At 34.1% G+C, this 15,939-nt stretch overlaps 2 protein-coding genes across 2 annotated transcripts; one reads left to right on the forward strand and one right to left on the reverse strand.

Moving 5' to 3' along the window:
• Positions 1-1,221: 1,221 nt before the first annotated feature.
• On the forward strand, positions 1,222-5,209 carry LOC131936225 (uncharacterized). Its single transcript, XM_059293138.1, has 3 exons — positions 1,222-1,284; positions 2,399-2,569; positions 5,058-5,209. The coding sequence occupies exons 1-3, from the start codon at positions 1,233-1,235 to the stop codon at positions 5,144-5,146; spliced, it is 312 nt and encodes a 103-aa protein (XP_059149121.1). The 5' UTR covers positions 1,222-1,232; the 3' UTR covers positions 5,147-5,209.
• A 6,553-nt stretch (positions 5,210-11,762) lies between these two features.
• LOC131936198 (uncharacterized) lies at positions 11,763-15,214 on the reverse strand. The gene is made up of 5 exons (XM_059293112.1): positions 15,121-15,214; positions 14,688-14,779; positions 13,975-14,110; positions 12,392-12,644; positions 11,763-11,922 (listed from the first exon to the last, which is right to left on the reverse strand). Exons 1-5 carry the CDS (start codon positions 15,212-15,214, stop codon positions 11,763-11,765), a joined length of 735 nt encoding a protein of 244 aa, XP_059149095.1.
• Positions 15,215-15,939: the final 725 nt, after the last annotated feature.

Consider the following 15,939-nt stretch of genomic DNA (forward strand, 5'->3'; position numbering starts at 1 on the left):
GTCGTAAAACACAAACTTTATATTTTACAGTTTATTCAATGCCTACTAAAATCTATATATATATAATTCTCTTCTGGGAGCCGTTTGAAAACAAGCTGCAAGCGCCTCCTTACAGTCCCCTCTCTTCCTCTCTATCACCATTACTACCACCCCCACCCCACCCCACATGATCTGGTGAGCTGTTGTTCATGCCAAATGTTTACAAATCATAGAGCCGGGTTTGTTGACGGCTATTAGGGGCAGATAATTTAGTTTGAAACTATTTTAAACTTACAGGAGGTAACTAAGAGGAGGCTGCTTTCATGGGGAGGCATTGGTACTGTCGTATTCACAAATTATGAATTACTGAAAAGTAGAAATAAAACAACTAAATAGCGGCGTAGGATACGCAGCGGGTCGGCTCGTTGAAGATATTTCGTTAGCTCGGGACTCGTGCTACACCAATGCGGAATTATCAAAACTGCTTTCCGATAAATCGATGCCACCAAAAACCTTCCGTAAAAATAACGTCTCGCAACTAAGTGCTACTGCAAATGAAGCCCCCTCACCCCAACCAGTGTTTCTTCCATTGTTTTTTTCTCGGGGGGGGGGGGGGGGGGGCAGCTGCAATTTTCGGGGGAGGGGGGGGGATGGACAAGTATTTTCGGGGATGCGGGCACTGGTAACAGTATTTTATAATATAAATTTCGTTTCGTTTGGGGGAGGGGGGGGGTAGACTTTCTTCGGGAGAGATCCCCAAAGATGCCTGAAAGAAACACTGACCCCAGCCTATTCAAACCGTTTGTTAATTCACATCGACTCTTTACATTGACGCCCCAAACAAGAGTAAACGTGTACCTCGAAAAAATTTTTTTTTGCCACAAGCAGCCACTATAAGCAATTTGAAAGACTAATGACTCTTACTATTTTCTTCCTTTACTAAACGGCTCATGACAAAAAGTCATTTATCGATTGAATAATGATATCATCGATTTTGTTTCTTTTCAGGTTCCCCAGAATGTCCAAGTCAATTTGACGTAAAATTAATCAACAAAGACAGCGTCATCATCTCATGGACACCTGGCCACAATGGCGGACTAACACGGACATTTGTTTTCTATAGCCACACAAACACCACGTTAGATAGGACCTTGGTAGCTGCTGTTGTTGATGATAACAAAGAAAGTATGGTTTACACTGTAAGAAACCTGGATATGAACACTACGCTTGTTTTTACTGTTGACGTTAAAAATATGTTCAGTATAATAGTGTGTCCAGATTTAAATGTCAGCGTGAATGTCTCAGGTAAGATTATTCTCAGCGTTAAAGTCTTTGGTAAAATGCTACCGTTCTATTTATAACTTTAGGTTTCAACAATGTCACGATTAACTCCTGTCTAAAGCAGATGCTGTACATCCGTAATTTGTATTTAACTCGGGGGTAATTGGCAGCGGAACGTTACAAGCTGATCATCAAGTGTCTCTAAGTGTTTTTAAAGTATTTTATCGTGCAGTAAACAGGACTAACTTCAGAATCCGCTTATATATGTAACAATTTTATACGTAAACCTTCGTGAAATAATTGTAAAGAAGTACACAGAGCCACAAGTCACGAGAGCAACTTCAGAACGAAGTCTACTCAGCTGGTCACTTACACACCACTTACATACATGACACATCTGGCTGGCTACTAAACTGAAAATCTTTCCTGGTCATGCTCGGTCAAAAAACATGGGGTAGCAAAACGATAATTTCAATGTCTACTAAACTACCCCCTCCACGTTTATAAACAACAACACCGAACTATTTTTAATTAATAACTTTTTAAAATGGCAGATAGCTTTACATTTAGGTTTATATATTGTATGCAGAAATTGATTAATAGCTTATCATAAGTTTAACAATTGGTTTTATTTAATAGTTAATGTTCATTCAAGAGCTATTAAATGAGACAAAAATTAACAAGCTAATCAGCATTAAACAGGAAGTTATTTCCAACATACACCGTTGTTTCATTTCGAAAGTTCTACTACTATAATGCATGCATTTTTATACACACATTAAAATGTATTAAAAATCGTTTAAATACATATGTATATATATATATATATACATATATATATATATATATATATATATATATGTATATATATATATATTAATATATATATATATATTTAGAAATAGATAAATAACAAGAAATTAGCAAATAGTAGTCAGTGATGAAAACAAATACAGTACATTTAAGTAATATAAACATGAAATATTCGAAGAAGTTTCAAAACAAGTGCAAAATAAGCAACGTAGCAGTAGGCTTTTATATTATTATAGATGCACATAATGTTCGGTATATTAATTTAGAGTATTGATTCTCTGATTTGATTCTTGATGTTGTTTGATGACTCATTAATATTTGCTAGCACCAGATGTTTCGGACAATGGAAGTCTTGAGAAACAAAACGGGTCAGAATTAGAACCCAGAAATATGCTGTATCTGGTGATGGCATCGTTAGGTGTGGTGTTGCTTGCTGCATTGCTGGCTATTGTCGTTGTGAGGTTCAGACGTCAACATTCTTATAACAGAAAAACTTGTGAGTGCCAGCATTCAACTTTTGTATGGTATTCGTATTCAAATGTTTAAAGTTGCACTAACGGTTACAGATTTACATAATAACGTTTTCAATAGATTTTATAAGAATACAACATCAGTGTACAATCAGGTTATTATCAGGGAGAAGTAAACGATAAGTAGGATATCTGAAAGAATAATGCTTTAGTTTATTGCGTATAGGTTAAGTTCCCCTTTTCAGACCTAACTATCCATAGAGCATGTGAAGAAGATTTATATTTTTTCCCAACCTCTATATAAGAGGGGATGGTGATTTAGTACTATATCTAGTCGCCTTCATTCGAAAACTTGAGTCAGGTACCCATCCGAACTGAGTGGACTCAAGAACCCTGCCTTGAGTCTGGACAAAGAACCGAACTCGAGACCTTTGATGCTATGAGTCGATCGCATATTCTATATACATGTATAATCACGATGTTGTTATAAAAAGGTTTGTTTCATTGTTTTCTTTGTTAGACAATCTATACATATATAATTCTCTTCATGGAGACTATAAAAAACACCAAGCAGTAAGCGCACCTAGCAGCCTCCTCCCTCTCTTCCTCTCTAGGCATATCCCTACCACCCCCAACCCCACATGATCTGGTGAGCTGTGGTTCACTCTACAATCGTAGAGCCGGGTTTAGTGCCGGCTATTAGGGGCAGATAATTCAGTTTGAAACGATTTTAAGCTTAGGGGAGGTAACTAAGAGAAGGCTGCTTTTACCGAGGGGGGGGGGGGGGGATGTAGGATCGGGGTTGGGGGAAAGGAGGGGGGGGGGTTATCGTCCATAACGTCCTACTGATAGTGTTTTAAAGCAAATATTTTCAGTACTGTCGAATTCACAAATTATGAATTACTGAAAAGTAAAAATAAAACAACTAAATAGCAAACTGATACGCCGCGGGTCGGCTCGTGTAAAATAAAAACCTAAAAGCTTTTTACTTTGTTTGCCATCTCTTCATCTAGTAATGGGTCGTGCAAAATTTAGTACGCACAAAACATCAATGTAACCAGGCCACGTATCGAATGATTTGCTTCCCTGTTTATTTGTAACATTATGTATCCTCCCCAACCACTCAGTGGGAGTGTGTATCCTCCTTCCCGATTTATCCAAGTGTGTAATCCCACTCACCACTTACGTTTGGCGTAAGTGGTGCACATGCCCGTTTTAACAAGGTTTAAATGTGACAAAATATAAAAGTAATTCTTTTCATTGTTTGCTTAAAACTTAGCTTAGAGATTATTCTATTTCTAATTTTAAATTGCGTGCTTATTCCCCTGTCTGGTGAATTAAATCCCTTTAGTGAGCTGATACAAAAATAGAGTAGAAACGACATATGGTGCCCTTCTGTATGTTCTGTTGATTTAGCTTTATCCTTGTAGCAACCCGGATTATTAAATTGCTGTACGGATGTTTTGTCGCTAACTAAATATGTCGCTGTCGCTGTCTTGAGCACTAGCCAATGAGACCGCGTTATTTATATATAGATTTTTTTAATATAAATTTTACCATATCTAGCCATAGTAAAGTGGAACACACGATACAAAAAACTAGCATGGTTTTATGTTTTATTGATGAATCAAATGGTTGTTTTACTGAGCGATGCTATAACCTAACCGTTTAGTGATTTTTTAAACTAAACAATTATCTCACATAACACTAATTACTTGGTCAGTGGTCAAACTACCATAGTCATGTCAAAACTGTCTCTTTGAAACGGTCATTAGTTGTCCACCTCCTTAGGTGTGCCATATAATTATCTCTAGCTTACATCTCCTGGTGTTGCACCAATTTTATTTGTAGACTTTTACACTCTACACTTTATTAAAATTAGAGAAATTGTGGTGGGTACCCGAGTTACAAAAATGAACCTCAAACACGTGACTTTCTTTAAAACCCTTAACAATGCCATTGCATTTACAAAAAATAAAATGGATTTATAAATGCTCATCAAACAAAAGAAACGTGTTCGTATCCAATGTATAAGAGAATAGTTGCCTTTTGACGCCTTCTTGATTAAAACAAAAATTAATCGATTTTCGGTACACTGTCTGTATGCGTCTCTGTATATAAACACGATCACTTGAGTAGCATTTCATAAAGGTACAGACAACTTATATACATTATTAGATCCAATGAGTAAGTTTATTTTAACCTTTAATAGAGTTCCGGTATGCGGAACTATATTTTTTTTCAGTTTGTCAAAAACCTTCAGAATTCGACACTCGTATATCATATTCTTATTAAGCAGCATAGAATGTGTGTTTTCTTAATAATACTCGCTGTTTTTTCACAAACTTAGTAAACATTTCTATACCCCGATTCCGCTGGATGTTCCACCACAACAGTGCTTACACAAATATACGACAAGGTTTAGATTACCTCATACTCTCCTCATGTTAAGTATTAACACCACACTGTTTAATTTAGTGATGAATTTCATTCTGTTATTGACTTTGTCATCAGGTAAACATAAGAAAAGCAAGGCTGAAATGGAGGTGCTCAATAACTTGTACGGTCTACAGGACATTAAACTCTACTGTAACAATACATAGTGTGTGATGTGGGATGGTGGGGGTGTTCTCTTTCAGAGTATCATGCACGTGTGTGTGGCAGAGGGAGAGACAGGAGAGAGAGACAGGAGAGAGAGACGATGCAGAGAGAGAGGAGAGACAGAGAGAGAGAACTAAAGAGAGAGTAGAGATGTGTGCGTATCAGTGCGTTTGTATGTTTGACCGTATGTGTTAAGATAGATACAGGAGAGAGACAGAGGAAGAGAGAGACAGGAGAGCGACAAGAGAGAGAAAGAGGAAGAGAGAGAGACAGAGAGAGACAGGAGAGAAATAGACAGGAGAGAGAGATAAAGAGAGAGACAGAGGAACAGGAAAAAGAGAGACAGAAGACAGAGAGTGATGGAGAGAGAGACAGGAGAGTGAGAGACAGAGTGATAGATGCAGGAAAGAGAGACAGAGAGAGAGACGGGAGAGAGCGAGAAACAGAAAGAGAGAGAAAGAAAGAGAGAGAAGAGCTATGTGAGTATCAGTACGTTTGTTAATATGGTAGTATGTGTTTCCATGTGAACATATGTATTTTAAATTTATTTATTGAAGATGTGAACGATGTATTTTTTTTTATCTGAAACATTAAAGAAAAAAAGTTTACCACTAGGAAATCAATGCATGACTTTCATTTCTACAGTTGTATTTATTGGTATCTAAAACTACTATATAAATAGATTAGTCTCAAAGCATAACTGGTACATATTATAACGTTGTGCATCCAAAGCCAAAACAAAATGAATTATTAATATTATTTGAACACAAATACATTATTCATCAAGAAATATCATTTTTTTTTACATTTTTATCGTTTCTTTCATTTCATACTCATTAACTTTCATCTATTTCGGTGTCATCGTCCATATCGAAAGCAAGCTCTTGTTCTGAAAAAGAATCAGAATTATTTTCAGTCTCATACTTGATATTTGTATATAAAGATTCCTTATGTTCAGACGCGTACTTTGTGTTTCCACTCAAAGTCTTGTCATACGTTGTCTCAGACTTGATGCTTTTACCTAAAGACTTGTCATCTTTATTTTTAGTCTTTCCCTGCAGAGACTTGTCATATGTGGTCTCTATGTTGCCATACACAGACTCATCAGTTTCTGTGTCCGACTTGACCTTCTGCTCCAGGAACGTGTACATGGACGTGGCGAGCAGGTCAATGCTTGAGTACTCGACACTCTCGTGGTTCGCATTTTTCACGTTTTTTACCCTCTCGTGGTTCGCATTTTTCACGTTTTTAGCATCCTGCTGGTTCGCATTTTTCACGTTTCCAACATCCTGGTGTTTCGCATTTTTCACGTTTTTAACACCCTGTTGGTTCGCATTTTTCTCGTTTTTAACACCCTGCATCTGAGACTTGAAGACCGGAAAGGTCGTTTCTGGGTTGATCTCCATGGAAACGTATATAAGACCGTGTTTACTTAACGTCCGGCCACTGTTTGGACCGCAGGTTGTCTTGCCTGGTTCGGTGTCCATGTCGATAGATTGGTCGTGTTCATCACAGCTGAACTGTAAAATACGAGTGAGGATTTATTTCCCTTTTTAAAATTAATTACGGTTAATACAAGTCACGTAATGCCACAAATACGGTATACGAACTAAGTCAAACAAATTTAACAGTTTTATATTTTTAAGTGGCGCAAACGCTGCTAACGCCCCAGCAAGGAAAAAAAAAATTATATGGGGTGAAACTAATTCACTAAAAGTAAATGACTTGGTCAAGGTATTGTTGGCTCGATTACTAGAATCACCAGCCACACGATTTAACTGGACATTTAGAGTATGTTATTAAAATATAAAAAGGGTAATCATGTGCAAAACTTCAAGTCCATTGAGCGCCCCTGGGGCCATACAGATTTAATTGGTGACTGACGTTCTTTAGGTAAAGAATAGAAGGCTGGGCATAGAATTTATATGCGAAACTGTACTTAATATACCCTTCATTTTTACATTTCACAAACTTCAATCATCTATAGTAGGTTGTATAAAAATGCATGTTAGACTGCATTTCAATTTTATAATTACAATTATGACAAAAAGTAAAAATGGGTGTTGTTTAAAGGGGAGTAACTTACATTTTCATAAATGGAGTTGTCGTTCTTGTCCTGAGTGTTTACTAAGTTGGGCACTGACTCACTCATAGCAAGATGGGCTTGTACTTCATCAACACTGTCTGAGTCATGTGACGCTTCGGCTGAATGATTTAGAGAGATAACAATTTTAATGTGGATGTTGATTGTGTAGATATATCTGTGTAATGTGGATGTTGATTGTGTAGATATATCTGTGTAATGTGGATGTTGATTGTGTAGATATATCTGTGTAATGTGGATGTTGATTGTGTAGATATATCTGTGTAATGTGGATGTTGATTGTGTAGATATATCTGTGTAATGTGGATGTTGATTGTGTAGATATATCTGTGTAATGTGGATGTTGATTGTGTAGATATATCTGTGTAATGTGGATGTTGATTGTGTAGATATATATCTGTGTACACTGTTGCAATCTTGATTATCTGACCCATTTAAAAAATACTTGATATACAAGAGCCTTAATGAATCTTCAACAGAACGCGTAGATGGTAGATTTTAAAATCAATACATGTTTAAGGTTTATTTTTTGTATGCTTGTCTTTTAGCCTACATTGAACAACGAAGGCTAAGTTGCACACTGTTTTATTTCTGTTCGCTGTTAAAGTTCAGGTTGCAGGTTGTAATTTTTGGGTTGTTAGAGGCGGTAAACATGGTTTATAGCGAAGACAACTTGTTGGTTTGTAACTACTAAAGAATCATTTTAGAAGTTAAAATTAATTTGATTTTTTCTGTTGTTAAATGTATTTGCATTGTCATGAGCAAATGAAAACGTGACAAATCATAATTTAGATTTTAGACAATCGTTACTTACCTCCGAAAGGTAGATTGGCGTAAAGGTCGTTTACATCTTCACTGGTATCAGTTTCATTTTCCTTTGGTGCTAAAATCTCGGTTGGTTCTAGATTCAAACCCGTCTCGTTGTTTGATGGCTCATGAGGCAAGACTGTATCAGCTAAGGGGTTTGAAACTTTCGATTCGTCTTCTGATTGAATAATTCTATTTTTTCCAATCGATGGTTCATCATGTGGGCTAGGTATGTGTGTGATGGTCGCCACTGTTGTCATGGTTACGGGGCTTGTAGGTTCTGATAGGTTTGTCACCCCTTGTACAATTGTAGCATGTGGTGTGTGGTGTGGGCTTACCCCATCTGAACCCACAAGCTCGCCTGTGTGTGTAGACTCATGTGGGCTTGTCTCTACTTCTTGACTTCTCCTCTCATGTGGGCTTGTCGCTTCAATACAACATCTCTCACCGACTGAGCCACTGCCCACCTGCTGTTGCCTTGATTTATCAAAGAACGGAGAGATTTCCCCAACAGAGACGATCTCAACGTGAGCTTGAGCACCAAGGTCGTTCAGTGGCTCAAGCATCATGTGGTATTTACGACTTGTCGTCAGCATATTTTCCCTCTGACGAGCAAGAATGTCTCGAACTATAAATACAATTTTTTTCTTTGTTTTAGAAAATATTTTACAGCAAGATATGATACAAAAATGTGGTCATGTTGTTATAAATTAACATTTTAGAAACTCACTGACAAAATGCATAATGATTTTTTAAAAATACAACTACGAGCAGATTTGCATAATTGCTTGGAAAATAACAATTAAGTATTTAGACCAATTTGCTTATTACTTATAGAAACTATTGCCTTGTAAATGTATCAACTAAAGTTTTGGTTAAATGCAATTTTTTATTTAAAAAAACCTTGTTCTTGTTTTAATTAATGCCTTTTCAATGTTTTGGAAGCATACCCAAAAAGAAAAGCAGGCTGAAATTGGAGTTTACTGCCTGTTGACAAGTTGACACGTAATACTTAATTCTATTGGAAGGCATCCATTCCAGCATTAAAATTTAAGAACGAAGAAGAAGAATGCTGATGCTTAAACTTAATTCAATAACAGCCAGAAGTTAAAAATGCGTTATCTTTCGGTCACCCATTTCAGATGTGTTAGAAAAGTTTTAGGGGACGGAGTGGTCTAACGAGAAAGAGAGAGAGAGAGAGAGAGAGAGAGAGAGAGAGAGAGATAGAGAGAGAGATAGAGAGAGAGAGATAGAGAGAAATATAAATAAAGATATTTTGATATACTCAACTCACATAAAAAAATCATTTGGTCCGCCCTCTTCCATCTAAGTTTTCTTTTGATGCAGAAGAATACAAGTAAACTAACAGCGATAACAATCAAGATGAGCACCACGATGGGTACGATAATTTGAGGTATAACAGGTTCTTCTGGGGTTAGAATAAACTCTGGAATCAAACACAGACTAGATCGTGAATATTATATAAAAGTTCAACAGTATAAAAGTCAGGAAATTTTATTACGCATCTATCTATAACATTAGGTCTTGATAATCTTCCAAAAAATAATTTTTAAATGATCCGAACAACTGCCTTATGATGTTTAAGTGAATAACTCATACAGATTTGGTTTCATAAATATAATTAGTTAGGAGTAATAATTAACTTATATTTTTTTAAATGTAAAAGTGTCCTTGTGATTCTTAAATTAATAAATAATAATAACTAAACATGTCGGCCGCCTATATCGTCCCCACTAAGCAAAACTTCTACTGTTTGGAAACTACCTATAGTAGTAGAACGACCGATTTAATACGTGTTCATACACTAGGCAACCAGATAAAATTATTTCTATTTACTCAATAATGTTTGAAATATTGTGGATTTCTATGAATTTATATAGACAAACTTTCAATTTTCGATTTGCGACCCCCCCCCCTTAAAATTTTAAGACTATTTAACACTCGAATTAATCACTTCATTAAGTGGAATTACCATTTTTCTCAATATATTTTGCTAATTTTTGCCTTGGTGTCACCCCCCTAAATGGTATCACCCGGTGCGGTCCGCACCTCCTGCCCCCCACCCTCGCTACGCCACTGGTTTGAAGTATATATTTTAATCTGTAAAATATTTACACAATAAAAGTAAAATATGTATATAGACAATTTTGAGAAATGTAAAATGTATGCGACTGACCTTGAATAGAGATTGTAATATTTACATGAGGACATACAGTCTTCCCTAAGCTGTTAAAGACATCGATTGAAACAATAAATGTCTTGTTTGTTATATTAGTTAACGTGTAGGTCAAGTCAACTGACTCCATGATTTCAGCTATCATGTTGTCGTCATGAAGATTCGATGCTGGGTCGTCAAGTTTAAGAAGTCTGAAAGTCTGCGTGAGGCCGCCGTTACGTCCGGCACTCCAAACGAGCGTGACTGCGTCTTTGTCCTGTCTCTGAATGCGGAGATCCCTCGGACATTGCGGTGCATCTAAAAGCGTATTGGGGATACGTTTAAATATTTACATAAATAAACACAAGTTATCTCATGTTTTAGATTTTGTATATCAGTTGTTAACCCCCAACAAACTATTGATTGGTTTATGCACCATTTTTGGCAGATGATGTTGAGGTCTTAAAAATGGTAACAAAAATGTTTTTTTTTTCAAGCACGATATTATTGTATATCAAAATGAATGATTAATTAATAATAATCAGCAAAATTGTTTATATATTTTGAACTTATTATGTATTTTCAGTTCGAAAAATAATGCTATCGCGCCATCGGCATTTGGAATTCTAAATATAATTCCAATTGACCACAAATTCAGCTCTTTGTGTATTTGTTTGCATGTCGATTTAGCTGTCCATTATACAGTAATCGTTTTTTAATGCTTACATAATAATTTTAAACTTTTTTTGTACCAGCATATTTCATTAAAAGAATGACATGCCTTACCTAAATTAATGTTGATAGTACTGGTAACTTCCGAACTTAAAACTTCCGGTAAATTAGCTGACATTTTCACGTTGATCAGGTAATGACCTGTCACCTGTGGAGCTATGCTAGCCTTACAAGATGATCTATAGTACATCACCTCACCATCAGTATAGTTTACATGTGTTGAAATGTCGTTTTCTAGCAATGTAACCTGGAGTGTTTATCAAATTTACATATTACTAAAATGATTATCAATAAACATTAATACATTAATTATTGTATAACATAATAAAACACACGGCTGTTTATTAAACAATTTAAAAATTAAATAGGTGCAAACACTATCCTTCAGATTTTTATCTTTGAGAGGCTTAAACAAAGTAATAAAATAAAAATATCAAAAACTGTATTATAGCTAAATATTTTAAATTGATCGTACAGACTGTAAACATTTTAAATCTATTTAGTTGGGCAAAAATGTAAGTTGAATATTTGCCTTGCGGTCGTATAACACTAAAAATCGACTATTTATAACAACTATGAGTTATATTTATATCAGTATGCTATGTTATCGATAATTTAACTAAGTTTGTATGAGTAATTAATGGATTTCCTGGCTTCTTGCTAATGTAGAACCGTAAATAATTGAAGATGAATGCATATTAAATTAAAATATATAATATACAACAATTTTAAACAATGGTTTATGTGGAACCTGTTTAACAAGCTAGTTTATAAGTTTTAGGTGCAAACAATACTGAGATTACGAATGAAGGACTGGGAAACATCGACCTCTGGTTTTGAACTGTTGACAGTCATATCCCACACGCAAATGGCTGTCGGGTAAACCTTTGGTGTTGTACAGTTGATGACAACGTGTGTGAGGTTCGAATCCCATCTGCACGCAGGTTTCAGAGGAGTTGCTGGAAAAAATATGATTAAAGACATATAATAAGAATACAATGGCAATGTTCTCAATACTATGCTTAACTGTGTAATCATCAGACGGATCTAGAGACTTAAAGAATCAATCTTACTCAAGAAATGGTTCAAAAGGACGCCAAATTGTCCATTGCTTACTTGTCAAAAAGCCAAACAAAAAATACGGACTCAGGTCTAATTAGGTGTCAGGTGTAATTAGGGGACAGTTCTAATCAAGGTTAAGAATTAAGTTCTAAAAGCATTAATTATTTTTTTTTATTTGCAAGATTTATCACCGGTGTCAGGGTAGTTTTCACGGCTATGTTAGTGGCATTTATGTTATAAGATGTGTCAAAATCAATTTAAATTTGTGAACATTTACAAGCCAATTATATATTACCGTAAACGCTTATTAGGCAGCTCTTGTTTGACGTCGCAGATCCAAGAGAAAATGTGTTTGAACACACCCACACCCCTCCATGAGATCTTATGACAACGTCTATAAGCATAACAGTATCAACATGAGTAGAATTGATCTCCACACGACCTTCGACCCCTGGAGGTTGAGTACAGTGAGACCTGTTACAGTGCATGGAGTGTCTAGCGTTGCTGAGATTTGACCCTTTGAATGTTGAGGTGTCTGCCATTTTCGTAACACAGAGTACGCTGATGTTTCTAGAACCTTCTGCTGCTGAAGAGCACTCAACTTCCGGCACTGAGGTAGCTGGTTAAATTTATTTTGGCAAACGTTAAAAGGAATGTTAAATAGAAAAGAAAAAAATTCTCATTATTTTTGCATTAAGGAATGTGACCTATAGGCCTACATAAAACAATATTCATTAAATATTTTAGAAAATTACGTTCCGATATATAAACTTTTACTCAAACACACCAATAAACATATATATATATATATATATATATATATATATATATATATATATATATATATATATATATATATATATATATATATATATATAAACATAAATTAACAAATACGTAGCCTATACGTTTATATATTTTTGTGCAAAAAGGATTGTATAAAATATTTAAACACAAATACATTAAACTCATATTATTAGTTCACTAAGATACTACAGTATATTTAAGTTACACTCTATTGAAACTAAAACATTTGTCAGATTTTTGTTCATAGTTTTTCTAGAGTAGCGACATCAAAATTAAAACACTATTCCATTTGTTTAATAAAGTTTTCTTTTATAAGGAACTTTATTTTTTTTACTTTCTCGTATATACGAAGTATAGAGAAAGTCCTGTAATCGTGCACAAAAAAAAAATCGAGATTTTTACAAATCTCGACGTTTTACATCTCACTAATACGGAAAAAGATAATTATGCAATATTGTCCGTATGTCTGTGTGTCTGTCTGTCTGTCTCTGTGTGTGTGTTTCTGTCCGTGTGTAAACACGATTATTTGAGTACCGTTACAGCTAGATTGATGAAATTTCATCTAAGTATTTTATCAAAATCGTAGATCCTTATCAACTTTTGAGCGATTTCCGATAACCGGAAGTGGTACTTTTCCTGCTTTGAATTTTTCAAAAGCATATAACTTGAGTACTATTTCAGATAGATAAATGAAATTTCACATGTAAGTAAAAGATCTAATTTTCTACCTTCTGTTAAATTTTGAGTAATTTCCGTTGAACGGAAGTAGTAATTTACGCTACTTCCGATTTCTCAAAAAACTAATGTAAATTTTTAAAGTACTAATAATATTGCGCACTATTATACACTTTTTTATTTGGCGTTCACTTGGTGTGCAATTCTTTGATATTAGAGATTTTATTCTATTTTTAAAACTTTAAGTATTTAAAATGGATTAAAAATCATGGCTATAGCCCGAGTTCTCATCCCCTGTTATTTTATATAAGAATATTCGAGAAAGTTTAGGGGAGATCACTCCCGGTTTATTTTTTTAATGTTTTGCCAAGTATAATCAAAACATTGAATGTCAAATTAAATAATATACTGTGACGTTTCATATTCTAAAACAAAGTGTGCTTGCATGAAATTATGTTTTTATTTACCTGCTAGTACCTGACACACAAAACATGCTTTTTCTTCATGGTCATATTTCTTCCACACTGTTTTTGTGATGATGACAGCAGTAGCCTTACGATTATCGTCGTTTCTACTTTCTTCCCAACAGGAAAAATTACCAATCTGTAATATTTTAAATGTTTATATATCTTTACGAAATATTTAATAAAACAACTCAAAGTGGGCAATGGAAAAATATTTACACTAGCGTGAGTGGACTATATTCTTATCTTAGTTGGAAGACGATCAAAAACGTTTTTGCCGACAAAATGTTTAATTCTAACGCCCTAGCTAATGAACTAAACAACACCGCGTACGCAGTTAAAACTCTTGGCTTACTCAACAGTATTTTCTGAGGATGTATATTTTAGTTTCATTAGATTTACTCTAGATTTATTCCAAATGAATGTTGCACATGTGTTTAAGAAATAAACGCCTCTTTGATCTTATTCCTGCATGCAGAAAGTTACCTTTTTATACTTAGTAGCCAATTAAATTTTTTCTAATTTGCAGACTTCATGTGTATGGTCATATTGATGTAGAAAATGTATTAGTAACCTTATATAGAGGCAATAAAACCCTACATTTTAAAATGTTTTGATACAGTCACCCATTACTCATGCAATGCATCATCACAACCCACCCCTGTACTTATTTACAGAAACCACTTTTATTATTGTACCCTAAATTAAATTCATACCTTAATCTTTTCTCCCCACCAAAAGTCGCTTTTACTTTTCCTGTCATTCAAACCTATCAGTGCCACATGGCAAGTTCCTTCGTTTAAAAGTCCTTCAATAAAACAAATGAACTTCCGTTTTTATTGTAAGAACGTACGGAATAAATAATAAAAGACATTTAAAATATCATATCAATAATATAAAGATATTTTTTTCCAGATTTTTCTAACAACTTACTTTATAAATAGACGGCTTTTAAAATTATAGAGTAATATTATATAGAATATATTATGATACTTTATTGTAATGAATTACTGAATAAATAAGCGACATTTAAAATTATTTTGATATTATCGGATGAAAACATATATAATAATCAATATAAAAATATATTCTAGACAAGTTCCAAACAAAAGATGAAGGCATTAAACTAGCTCCTATTCAAATACTTACCTTTAACAAACTCATTCGTTTCTCGGTCAAAGATATACACTAGGTGACCTTGATATTTATGGGAACAATGTCTATCAGCTTCAACATAGGACATTTTTCCAGACACTAGCAGCATACATGTGTTGGTGTGTCGGTGGTATACATAGTCTTTTGGACATACCACTGCGGCTGTCATGTAATAGATACAAACAGTTTGATTCAAGTGTTTGTTGTTAAAATACACAAAGAAACAAATACTAAAGGTCAATAACCTATCAGGTAAAACGAGAATATGCACAAATTGTTCTCCATAATTTTGTGTAAGTCATACAATGAAAAGCAGAATTGGTTGATATATATTAAGAATTGATATATATATATATATATATATATATATATATATATATATATATTAATGTATATATTAATGTATATATTAATGTATATATATATATATATATATATATATATATATATATATATATATATATAAATATATATATATATATATATATATATATATATATATATATATATATAGGATATGTATATAGGATATTTATGTATAGGAAATATATACATAATATCAACTAGGTTTTGAAATTACCAATGAGTTTATGAGACATACCTTTATTTTTAATTTGGGCTATTAACATTAGCAGATGCAGAATTCTTGAAAGTGTTTTTGTTCTATACATGATGTGTATATCCCCCTAAACGCGATTTGCTGCAGTCAAATTTTACAATAATATATCATAGACATAAAATAAGAAATTCCAATGGTTTTTCAAAACTAAACCAATTAGAAAATAATGCACACTCAACACGTATTATTAACTT

Source organism: Physella acuta, unplaced genomic scaffold (assembly GCF_028476545.2).
Source record: "Physella acuta isolate Inbredline_101_S28 unplaced genomic scaffold, ASM2847654v3 ptg000171l, whole genome shotgun sequence".
NCBI classification, from domain to species: domain Eukaryota; kingdom Metazoa; phylum Mollusca; class Gastropoda; family Physidae; genus Physella; species Physella acuta.

Excerpts from the sequence above, each read along its gene's own strand:
- LOC131936225 (XM_059293138.1), top strand. The coding sequence starts at position 1,233 with ATGTTCAGTATAATAGTGTGTCCAGATTTAAATGTCAGCGTGAATGTC. Across the intron at positions 1,285-2,398 it reads TGTCAGCGTGAATGTCTCAG|CACCAGATGTTTCGGACAAT; the intron begins GTAAGATTATTC and ends AATATTTGCTAG. Across the intron at positions 2,570-5,057 it reads TTCTTATAACAGAAAAACTT|GTAAACATAAGAAAAGCAAG; the intron begins GTGAGTGCCAGC and ends CTTTGTCATCAG.
- LOC131936198 (XM_059293112.1), bottom strand. The coding sequence starts at position 15,214 with ATGTCCTATGTTGAAGCTGATAGACATTGTTCCCATAAATATCAAGGT. Across the intron at positions 14,111-14,687 it reads GGTGGGGAGAAAAGATTAAG|ATTGGTAATTTTTCCTGTTG; the intron begins GTATGAATTTAA and ends AAAATATTACAG. Across the intron at positions 11,923-12,391 it reads ATAAGATCTCATGGAGGGGT|CAACTCCTCTGAAACCTGCG; the intron begins GTGGGTGTGTTC and ends TATTTTTTCCAG.